Below are 12,175 nucleotides of genomic sequence, written 5' to 3' on the forward strand. Positions count from 1 at the left end.
GCTGGCACCCTGTGGTGGGTGGCTGGCTCCCTTTGTTGGGTGGTTAGATGGCTGGCACCCTTTGGTGGGTGGCTGGCTGGCAACCTGTGCTGGGTGGCTGGCACCGTTTGGTGGGTGGCTGGCAACCTGTGCTGGGTGGCTGGCTGGCTGGCACCCTTTGGTGACTGGCTTGCTGGCACCCTTTGGTGGGTGGGTGGCTGGCTGGCACCATTTGGTGGCTGGCTGGCACTCTGTGGTGGGTGGCTGGCTGGCACCCTGTGGTGACTGGCTGGCTGGCACCCTTTGGTGGCTGTCTGGCACCCTGTGTGGTGTGTGGCTGGCTGGCACCCTTTGGTGGCTGGCTAGCTGGCACCCCGTGTGGTGGGTGACTGGTTGGTACAGGCAGGGCCTGTGACTGGCTGGCTGGTACAGGCCTGTGGGTGTGTGCGGGTGGCCGGCTGGCTGGCACCGGGCAGCTGTGGGTGGGTGGCCGCGGCGGCTGTGTTACGCACTGTGACTGGTCACCGTACTTGTACTGTATGATTGATTTGAGAAGAATCACTCACAGTCCCGACTGTGCACTGCAGAGACTCCAGTATGTGGCCGCGGTGGCTGTAACACAAGTGTGCGCACTGTGAGACTCCAAAACGAGGCTGAGGGAGGCGGCCTAAGAAGGCCACAGAAGCTATCCCAGACTCCCAGTGCGCAGAGGCGCGTGGCGCAACATACGCGATGACGTCACGGCAATATCGCCAACCACCGGGGTCGATTCCGATATATCGGGGAAAGTGCATATTGGCCCCCAATATATTGGTGTTGCCGATAATCGATCGATCCCTACTCCAAACTGCCAGGGGCCAGATTCCCTTTGCTTGATTTTATCTGGCCCTTGGGGCACGATTTCTCCCACTGACATCAATGATGAGGCAGAATTCCTCCCATTGGCACCGATTGGGCACGGCCTTACTTTAACTGAGAATTGCACGGTCGTGCGCCGCTGTACCCAAATAGAATTGATGTCCTTTTCCCCACAAATAGAGCTTTCTTTTGGTGGTATTTGATCACCTCTGCGGTTTTCATTTTTTGTGCTATAAACAAGAAAAGACGAATGATTTTGAAAAAAAAAAACAAAACAATATTTTTTACTTTCTGCCATTAAACATCCAATAAAAAAAATCAAATGTCTTCATCAGTTTAGGCCAATATGTATTCTACTAAATATTTTTGGTAAATAAAAAATCCCAATACGTGTTTATTGATTGGTTTGCGCAAAAGTTATTGTGTCTGCAAACGGTGGGATATTTTTATAGAATTTAATTGTTTTAAATATTTTCTAGTACTGGCGGCAATCAACGACTTATAGCGGGACTGTGACATTGCGGTGGACAAATCAGACAGCTAAGTGATACTTTTGTTGGGGACCAGTGACACCAATACAGTGATCAGTGCTAAAAAAATATGCACTATCACTGTACTAATGACACTGGCAGGGAAGGGGTTAACATCAGGGGCAATCAAAGGGTTAAATGTGTTCCTAGGGAGTGCTTACTTACTGTGGGGGAGGTGCTTTAACTGTGGGAAGGCAGAGATCTGTGTTCCTGCTTAGCAGAAACATACAGGAAGCTCGGGTTCTCACCTTTTCTTCAAGCCAAACCCGAGCACTTTAGTCACATACGGCAAAATATTATTTTTAAGGGGGAACACAGAACGGTGATCTCCCTTGTTTACATTGGCGGACCACTGTTCTGGCTCTCTCGGGAAAGACTGCCGGGTGGCGACGGACATCATGTCTGCCAGACCCGCTGATTGGCTCCCGCTGGGCGCCGGTGGCACGTGTGCATGCCCCAGACCCGAAAATGCAGCTGACGTACAGTACATGGGGTGGTCAAAACAAAAAGTCTCCCTGATAAAGAGAGAGGCTATGACCTGGTGGATTACATGCGGAACTCCTGGGCCCAGCTGAGGACATTTAGGGCCTTAAGATTGAAGATGTGGTGGATGTCTCCTTTTGGTTTGGGAACTGTGGACAGAGAAGAACTTCTGGAACTCTTCTGGCCTTAGCTCAGTGAGATAGAGTTTGGAAGACTAATGTCATAGACAGGTAGCCAAAATGTTTAGGGCTTTAGAAAGGGCCTCCAATGGCTGTCAATGTGGTGCCTTCTCCACTCTCGTTCTCACTAATAAAACCCCAATGGATGACTCTCTATGAACTGATCACATTCCAATCACCGATCGTCTAATCATTGGTAAAAAAGAAGACTCGGCACAGAATATTGTACGAAGAGTTTTTATTGGACAAGATCAGAATAAGCGATTACCACACAGTAATGATATGAATAAAATAAAGCTTAAATCTTTTATAATAGAATTAACAAATGTGTCAAATGTATTAATAATCATACATTGGTTGGACCAATAAAAAGCCGGCTACTTCAATAAATCTAAAGAAGCAAAAAAATTAAGCAGCCAATCATCAGGTATGCATTCTTGACCGTGATGCGATTGAGGACCCTATAATCAATGCAAGGTCTCAACTCACCCCCCTTCTAAGAAGGTTCACCAGTGAAAGATAAATCCTGATTGGCTGCTGTGGGTTAATGCATGTTACAGTGATCTTTTTCCATCCAGTAGGTTAGATCTATATACATATTTATAAGTAGAACACAAAAAGAATGTATTGTCAGAATTGTTTGTCTGCTGCCCCATGTATTGTCATGAATGCCCACTTGTTGCCCCCATGTATTACCAACAGGTGCGCACACCGTGGTGAAGAAGCACGATATTACGTGTGAAACGCGTCCACCTTTCTGTATCCCGTATTGACTGTCTGCAATAAATATCATCCCTATAACCTGTTGGAGTGCCACCATTTTCATTGGTTTTATGCCCCATATATTGTCAGGATTGCCCACTTATTATCCCATGTATTGTGCGGGTTGCCCACCTGTTGCCCCATGTTTTGTCTTAATTGCTCACTTGTTGCCCCAGGTCTTGTCATGATTTCCTGCCTGTTCCCTCATGTGGGGAGGGATCGGTAAAGGTAGACAGTTGAGTCATGATTTTACCACCCCCCCTTAAGCTTAAATGGCAGCTGGATGGGGCGGTACACATGGCACTGCAAACCTCGAACCCCCCGGTCACATTGGGCAATGCTATTCAACTGAATGGGGTTGTCCTGCAACAGCCCCGATGCATACGGTTGCGGCGTACTGGCGTGGGCTTTTACAGGGTTAACATAAGGGCTCCAAGCTGCCTGCCAACCCCACAGCGGGTCAGAGGGCGATGCGGGTGTAAACCAACCCCGAGTGGACTGTGGTGGTTTCACATTTGTTTATGGACTAAACAGTTCCACCCGTTACAATCCAGCGTCCATTTCCTGTAGTGCCAGCAGGGGGCGTACTCTGATGTTTCATTATATTTCCTTTATTTTTACACTTTCCCGCACTCTGAACATGAAATAGGACGCTCGCCCGTATGAACTTTCTGGTTTCTAAGAAATAAACCTTTGTTTAAAAAAAAACATTTCCCGCACTCGTAACATTAAAAGGGCGCTCACCTGTGTGTAAGTAGGTGTTCTTACTTAGTTAAACATTTCCCGCACTCTGCACAAGATTAGAGATTAAATTGCGCTAAATGTGATCAATGGAGGTATAAAGTCCACAAAAGTCCCAACAGTGATTAAAGATGACAATATCCTGGATGTGATCCTAGACCAGACTCCCTTAAGGGTATACGCTTACCAGATTAAGGTAAGAAAGAAGCGGATGTGCTCTTATGTCTTGTCACCTTGATAGAAGATCCAGGCCCGTGTGAGCAGTAGACTCAGTGGTCATTGGATCATGAAAAAAATGTAAACATACGCAATAGCGTAAAACCCAACAACTAGGTATGATATCACCTCAGTGTGACTTAAATGGTAGAATGTGTATAATTAGAGCCACCACCAAGATTCACTGGTGTAGTGAGCTAATAAGAAGGAAAAATAAGAGATATATACCCCTTACCAAATACAGATAAGGATAAATGCAAAAAACAATTGATGTGTTCCAGTTGGAGTTGCCTCTTACCAGACGACAATATTAAAAAGCCAAAGTGAGAAGAAACAATGTTGAAGAAAATAGGTGTTGAACCATCACCAGCTAAATCAGCCTCTTACCAAATGGAAAATAAAGGCAAGTGTGTATAGATCAATCCAGTGTGACAGCAGGATTCAATGCCAAAAACCACCAGTAGGGGTCGCCTCTTACCAGATAATTATTTCAGCCAAGCTTGTATGACAATCAGTATACGGGGCCCGAACATGGAAAAGAAAGACTGGTCCTCGCAATCATCCATAGGTTCACCAATCAAAAAGAAGAAGAGAGGCTCCCATAGCGTAAAACCATACAATTTATTCAGGTAAAAAAAAGGGTAAACTTACAATAGACCAGGAAGGATTGAGCAGATAATGTGCAGCCGCCGGCCGGACGGCTACGCTCGCCCGCACTCTCTAGGTCGCGATCGAATGACGTCAGTATGCCGTGCCCTTTGAAAACGTCATCTATGATGAAACGTCGTCAGGGCACGGCGTACTGACGTCATCCGATCGCGACCTAGAGAGTGCGGGCGAGCGTAGAACTTATGGATGATTGCGAGGACCAGTCTTTCTTTTACATGTTCGGGCCCCGTATACTGATTGTCATACAAGCTTGGCTGAAATAATTATCTGGTAAGAGGCGACCCCTACTGGTGGTTTTTGACATTGAATCCTGCTGTCACACTGGATTGATCTATACACACTTGCCTTTATTTTCCATTTGGTAAGAGGCTGATTTAGCTGGTGATGGTTCAACACCCATTTTCTTCAACATTGTTTCTTCTCACTTTGGCTTTTTAATATTGTCGTCTGGTAAGAGGCAACTCCAACTGGAACACATCAATTCGTTTTTGCATTTATCCTTATCTGTATTTGGTAAGGGGTATATATCTCTTATTTTTCCTTCTTATTAGCTCACTACACCAGTGAATCTTGGTGGTGGCTCTAATTATACACATTCTACCATTTAAGTCACACTGAGGTGATATCATACCTAGTTGTTGGGTTTTACGCTATTGCGTATGTTTACATTTTTTTCATGATCCAATGACCACTGAGTCTACTGCTCACACGGGCCTGGATCTTCTATCAAGGTGACAAGACATAAGAGCACATTCGCTTCTTTCTTACCTTAATCTGGTAAGCGTATACCCTTAAGGGAGTGTGGTCTAGGATCACATCCAGGATATTGTCATCTTTAATCACTGTTGGGACTTTTGTGGACTTTATACCTCCATTGATCACATTTAGCGCAACTTAATCTACATATTTTCTTTAGGGTGTGGTCACACTGGAAGTTGCTGCTGTTTTAATTTAATTCACATCCTTTAGTGCGGTTAATCCCCCCTTTATTTATTACAAGATTAGAGATGCTCGCCTGTATGAACTTTTCGGTGTCTAACAAGTAAAGATTTGAACGCAAAACATTTCCCGCATTCTGAACATGAATATGGAGGCTCACCTGTGTGTATTCTCTAAAGGCTTCCTTTATTATTAAAACATTTCCCACACTCTGAACATGAATAGTGAAGCTCACCCCTCTGCATTTTCTGATGGCTAAGAAGGTTTCTTTTGTGACTAATACATTTCCCACACCTGGCACATGAATAGGGACATTCAACAGCATGTATTCTTTTGATGGCTACGAAGGCTTACGTCATGAGTAAAACATTTCCCACACTCTGAACATGAATAGGGACGCTCACCCGTGTGTATTCTCTGATGCCTAAGAAGGGTTCCTTTCTCATTAAAACATTTACCGCACTCTGAACATGAATAGGGACGCTCACCTGTGTGTATTCTCTGATGGCTAAGAAGGTGTCCTTTTTGATTAAAACATTTCCCACACTCTGAACATGAATAGGGACGCTCGCCTGTATGTATTCTCTGATGTTTAAGAAGGTTTCCTTTATGATTAAAACATTTCCCACACTCTGAACATGAATAGGGATGCTCTACTGTGTGTATTTTCTGATGGCTAAGAAGGTTTTCTTTACGACTAAAACATTTCCCGTACTCTGAATATGAATAGGGAAGGTCACCTGTGTGTATTCTCTGATGGCTAAGTAGGCTTTTTTTTTGTTTAAAACATTTCCCGCACTCTGAACATGAATAGGGAAGGTCACCTGTGTGTATTCTCTGATGGCTAAGAAGGCTTCTTTTTTTACTAAAACATTTCCCGCACTCTGAACATGAGAATGAATTCTCTCCTGTATGGTATAAAGAAGATTCCCTGAGATGAGATGGTTTCCCGCACCCGTCGGCACTGTCAGATATTAGAGGACTATGTGAAGTATCAGGAGATTCCAATGATCTCCTCCAATGGTGAGGTCTGTCATGTATATTATGAGGAACGGGATTTACTTCTGGAGAAGATGCCATGTCATTATCTTCTGTAGTCACATCTTCCTCCGATGTCCTTCTATTCCCACCACAGAGTCCGTCTGTCAGAAGACAAGAAAAATTACCAAGAAATTTCCACACTCATATACACTGCTCAACACTTTATAATCAGAGTATAGCGTCAAGTCAGGGGAACTCCTGCTGGGACATTCATCTGCTCAGTCAAGTAGCAGAGGGGGTTGTTACCAACAGGTGCACTAGATGGGCAACAATGAGACAACCTCCAAAACAGGAATGGTTTTACAGGTGGAGGCCACTGACATTTTCCCTACTCATCTTTTCGGAGTGTTTGTCACTAGTTTTGCATTTGGCTGGGGTCAATGTCACTACTGGTAGCATGAGGCCATGCCTGGACCCTATAGAGGTTGCACAGGCAGTCCAACTCCTCCAGGATGGCACATCAATACGTCCCATTGCCATAAGGTTTGCTGTGTCCCCTCAGCACAGTCTCAGGAGCATGGAGGAGATTCCAGGAGACAGGCAGTTACTCTAGGAGAGCTGGACAGGGCCGTAGAAGGTCCTTAACCCATCAGCAGGACCGGTATCTGCCCCTTTGTGCAAGGAGGACCAGGATGAGCCCTGCCAGAGCCCTACAAAATTACCTCCAGCAGGACACTGGTGTGAATGTCTCTGACCAAAAGAAACAGACTTCATGAGGGTGGCCTGAGGGCCCGACGTCCTCTAGTGGTCCCTGTGCTCACTGCCCGGCACTGTGGAGCTCGACTGGCATTTGCCATTGAACACCAGAATTGGCAGCTCCACCACTGGCACCCTGTGCTTTTCACAGATGAGAGCAGGTTCACCCTGAGCACATGTGACAGAATTGAAAGGGTCTGGAGAAGCCGTGGAGAACATTATGATGCCTGTAACATCGTTCAGCATGACTGGTTGGGTGAAGGGTCAGTGATGGTCTGGGGAGGCGTATCCATGGAGGGACGCACAGACCTCTACAGGGTAGACAATGGCACCCTGACTGCCATTAGGTATTGGGATGAAATCCTTGGACCCATTGTCAGACCCTATGCTGGTGCAGTGGGTCCTGGGTTCCTCCTGGTGCACAACAATTCCCGGCCTCATGTGGTGAGAGTATGCAGCCAGTTCCTGGAGGATGAAGGGATTTATACCACCGAATGGCCCCCACACTCGCCTGACCTGAATCCAATAGAACACCTCTGGGACATTCTGTTTCAGTCCATCCGATATCTCCAGGTTACACCTCAGTCTGTTCAGGAGCTCAGTGGTGCCCTGGTCCAGATCTGGGAGGAAATACCCCAGGACACCATCCGTCGTCTTATTAGGAGCATGCCCCGACGTTTTCAGCCATGCATACAAGCATGTGGGGGCCATACACACTACTGAGGACCATTCTGAGGTCCTGCAATGACATTTCACCAAAATGGACTCGCCTGCTGCATCATTTTTTCACTTTGATTTTCGGGGTGTCTTTGAGTTCAGCCCTCTGTAGGGTGATAATTTTCATTTCCATCACACTATGTGGCATCCTTTCCTTCCTAACATTTACCCAGTCCATACCAGTATAGATCCTAACACATTACCCAGTCCATACCAGTATAGATCCTAACGCATTACCCAGTCCATACCAGTATAGATCCTAACACATTACCCAGTTCATGCCAGTATAGATCCTAACACATTACCCAGTCCATACCAGTATAGATCCTAAGACATTACCCAGTCCATACCAGTATAGAGCCTAACACATTACCCAGTCCATACCAGTATAGATATCCAGCATGATATTTTTCCCCATAGAGATCTGATGTGTTTTCAAAGTGTTCCTTTCATTCTTTGGAGCAGTGTATGGGGGTCGAGCATTTCAAAGTGTAAAAGAGATCTGTGGTGGAACTGGGTGCAATCACAACACCAAACTATGACAACTAACCAGATCAATGATACCACCCAACCAAACATCACTAAGTAACCTTTAACCCATTCTTCCATAATTACCCGAGCTGATATCTGGAGAAGTTTCTTCCTCTTTAACTGCGTCCATCATCCCAACCTCCTCTGTAAAATGCTGATCACCCCTCACATACGTCTTTTCCTTTATAACCCCAATTTGTACATTTATCAGATCTTCATCCTAAACCAACAAAATGGCAGAAATAATATTAAATACAAAAAAATAATAATAATAGAAGAATGATATCTCTTAGGGCTTGGGATCACTTTCCTACATTCTCATCTACCTGATGATGGTGAGGGATGGTGTGACCTTCCTGTGTGGAATCCCGGGAATACGGAGGACGGGGACATCTCTCTGGTGGATTTCTGTAACTGGATGACTCCACCATGGTGTCCTGGTACTGCTTTCTGTGACCTTTTGGAAACTCTGCCTCCTCCATTACAAAATCCTCATCATCCTCCTCTTTTATCTCTTCTTTAATGTTAACTTGTGTGGAATCTCGGGAATACAGAGGACAGGGACATCTCTCTGGTGGGTTCACATTACTGGATCCATCTGTAGGAAACACACACACTGACTGAATACATTGTTTCTACGTGTTTATCAGATGATGGGGGATCTAGGTGGATCCTCCTTACTGCTCTCTCCTTTACAATAAAGTCTCCTCTTACCCGGTGATGTGAGGGGCGGCTGATTCTCCATCATGACGTCCTTGTAGAAGTGGATCTACAGATCCTCAAACATAAATCCATATACCCAAACAGTTTTTGTATTTAGCGGCCATCACTCACCTGTGCTGATGTCTGGAGAAGATTCCTCCTCTTTAACTTTGTCCATCATCCCAACCTCTTCCCTGAACTGCTGATCCCCCATCACATACGTCTCTTCTTCCTCTTTAACCTCATCTTTTATATCTATCAGATTTTCATTCTAAACAAACAAAATAGCAGGGAATGGTTTCTTTAAAATGTGAGCACAAATAACCTTATACCTAAAAGTGGAATATATTCTCATACAGTCAGATCACTTTTACGATCTCGACATCCATCTTCACCTACCTGATGATGGTGGGGGATGGTGTAACCTTCCTGTGTAGGATCCCGGGAATACAGAGGACGGGCACATCTCTCTGGTGGGTTCCCATTACTGGATCCATCTGTAGGAAACACACACTGACTGAATACATTGTTTCTATGTGTTTATCAGATGATGGGGGATCTAGGTGGATCCTCCTTACTGCTCTCTCCTTTACAATAAAGTTTCCTCTTACCCGGTGATGTGAGGGGCGGCTGATTCTCCATCATGACGTCCTTGTAGAGATCCTTGTGTCCTTCTAAATACTCCCACTCCTCCATGGAGAAATAGACAGTGACATCCTGACACCTTATAGGAACCTGACACACACAATGATACAGTCACCATCCAGACACATCCCTTGTCTGTTACTGGATAATGTCCCAGAATTCCCAGCACCGCTCACCTCTCCTGTCAGCAGCTCCATCATCTTCTTGGTGACTTCTAGAATCTTCTCCATGTTGTGTCTCTCAGGTTTTAGGGAGTCACATGGAGGCACTGTGATGGTCATATGATCACCTGACTTCAGAAGAGGAAATCTCTGTATTGAGGAACATAGTTACATAGTTAGTGAGGTTGAAAAAAGACATCAGTCCATCATGTTCAACCTATGATGTGTGTGTGTGTGTCTGCTGTTAACCGTACATTGTATACTCCTGTAAGTTGTACATTGTATACCCCTGTATGTTGTGGTCTTTAAGGTGCCCATCTAATAGTTTTTTGAAACTATCAATGCTCCCTGCTGATAACACTGTTTGCGGAAGAGAATTCCACATCCTTACTGCTCTTACAGTGAAGAACCCCCTGCGTATTTTAAGGTTAAAATGCCTTTCCTCTAGTTTTAGTGAGTGGCCACACGTCTTATTGTATTCCCTTTCTCTGAATAGTTTGTTCCTTATGCTAGGGTCGCCAGTACAATATTTGTCATATCCCCCCTCAATCGTCTCTTCTCCAGAGAGAATAAGTTCAATGCTTGTAGTCTTTCCTCACAGCTGATGTCCTCCATTTCCCTAATTATTTTTGTTGCCCTTCTCTGGACTCTCTCCAGTTCTAGCACATCCTTCCTGAGGACCGGTGCCGAGATAGGAATATCATGTTAGAATCCCAGAATCCTCCTCACCTCTCCGGTCAGGTCTGTGTTTTATAATTAGAGATAAGAGTGATGTCATGTGACCTCCCAGAATCCTCCTCACTAGGGTTGAGCGGACACCTAGATGTCCGTGTTCGGCCGAACTTTAAAAAAAAGTCCGGGTCCGTGTCCCGGACTTTTACCGAACTTTTCCCGGACACCGAACCCCATTGAAGTCAATGGGGACCCGAACTTTAAGGCACTAAAATGGCTCTAAAACACCAAAGGAAAGGGCTAGAATGCTGCAAATGGCAGCAAAACGTAATTAAGAGCATGGCAAGTGCTCTGCAAACAAATGTGGATAGGGAAATAACTTAAAACAACAAAAAAAAAACAGAAAAATAAAACAATGTTCTTCTTCATCTCTGAAGGACGAGGCCCATATGGAGTAGTAGGGAGGTTGAGGTGGTGGTGGATGTGGCGGTGACATAGGCATGCGCACAGGGTGTGCCGGGTGTGCCTGGGCACACCCTAATCACCTAGGGCACATAGCATTGCCAGTGAGGAGATGGGAAAGATCTCCCTCGGACCTGCTCTGCTCTATTTCTCTTTGCCTACAGGTACATGGCCCCGATACATTACTCTCCCTGCTGGCAAACACATGCATGTGTATTTCAACTTTGGGGTGCACACCTTAATGCAATAGGCTGCGCACACCTATGGGTGGTGTAGGTGGAAGCGGCGGTGGAGGAGGACCAGGGCCGGATTAAGAGCATCATGGGCTTGGTGCTGAGGATTTTGAAGGGCCTTAAGGGCCGTGCCTTGCCATGCACCCAGAGGAGGAAGGGTGCAGCCATGCATGCCTAATTCAACATGGGATGCTGTCTCTGAAGCCCATAAACACATCCATGCATCGGCAACTGTCCCTCCTTGTCCGGCCTTCACGCTGTGTGGGGAGGTTCTGAGGGTGCTGCCTGGGGAAGCGAGCATAGAAGCCAGACTTCTGTGTTTACAAGTGACAGAAGAGCGGTCACAGTGAATATGGCCAACCCGGGGCCTATATAAAAGGTAGGGGCCTGGAGCTGCAGCTCCAATAGCCCCTACGTTAATCTGGCCCTGAGGAGGAGGACGAGGTAGCCAACACTGCTTCTTTTCACAAATTTTAAATGAGGGTACACCCCAAAAGAGTGAGAAAGAGCAAAAATGGAACAATGGGTGGGTAAGGTCGGTATCCATTGCTATTCTGCACAAGGTACGGAAAAGTCCCGTGGGATCCATGCCTGGTTCATTTTAATGAACGTGAGCTTGTCCACATTGTCTCTGGACAGGCGGCTGCGCTTGTCTGTTATAACGCCCCCAGCCGTGCTAAATACCCGTTCAGATAATACACTGGCTGCAGGGCACGCCAGCACCTCCAAGGCGTAAAGGGCAAGCTCAGGCCATGTGCCCAATTTGGAGACCCAGAAGTTGAAGGGGGCAGACCCGTCATTCACTACATGTAGGCGTGTGCACACATACTGCTCCACCATGTTGGTAAAATGCTGCCTCCTGCTAAGACGTTCCATCTGAGCTGCTGGTGCTGCTGTTTGTTGTGGCGTGCTGACAAAGCTTTTCCACATTTCAGCCATGCTAACCCTGCCTTCTGAGG

General features: G+C 46.0%; 2 protein-coding genes and 1 pseudogene across 3 annotated transcripts in view; all 3 read right to left on the reverse strand.

The window, feature by feature from the left end:
* Positions 1-12,175, reverse strand: part of LOC309550274 (uncharacterized protein) — a gene marked incomplete at both ends in the record, with an annotated part of 1,476,097 nt that overhangs the window by 1,308,227 nt on the left and 155,695 nt on the right.
* The window catches only part of LOC309549936 (uncharacterized protein), a gene marked incomplete at its 3' end in the record, with an annotated part of 37,682 nt that overhangs the window by 19,569 nt on the left and 5,938 nt on the right, over positions 1-12,175 (reverse strand). The window contains exons 2-3 of the mRNA XM_082250419.1: positions 9,865-9,999; positions 9,655-9,778 (exon numbers count right to left, since the gene is read on the reverse strand). Coding sequence (XP_082106545.1) covers positions 9,655-9,778; positions 9,865-9,999 — 259 coding nt within the window. The remainder of the gene's footprint in view (positions 1-9,654; positions 9,779-9,864; positions 10,000-12,175) is intronic.
* Positions 2,407-6,611, reverse strand: LOC309549937 (annotated as a pseudogene). Its single transcript has 3 exons — positions 6,606-6,611; positions 5,592-6,238; positions 2,407-2,420 (listed from the first exon to the last, which is right to left on the reverse strand). The product of its transcript is annotated as an uncharacterized misc_RNA (transcript).

This window comes from Pelophylax lessonae (genome assembly GCF_965119305.1).
Source record: "Pelophylax lessonae genome assembly, chromosome: 3".
In the NCBI taxonomy this organism is placed as follows: domain Eukaryota; kingdom Metazoa; phylum Chordata; class Amphibia; order Anura; family Ranidae; genus Pelophylax; species Pelophylax lessonae.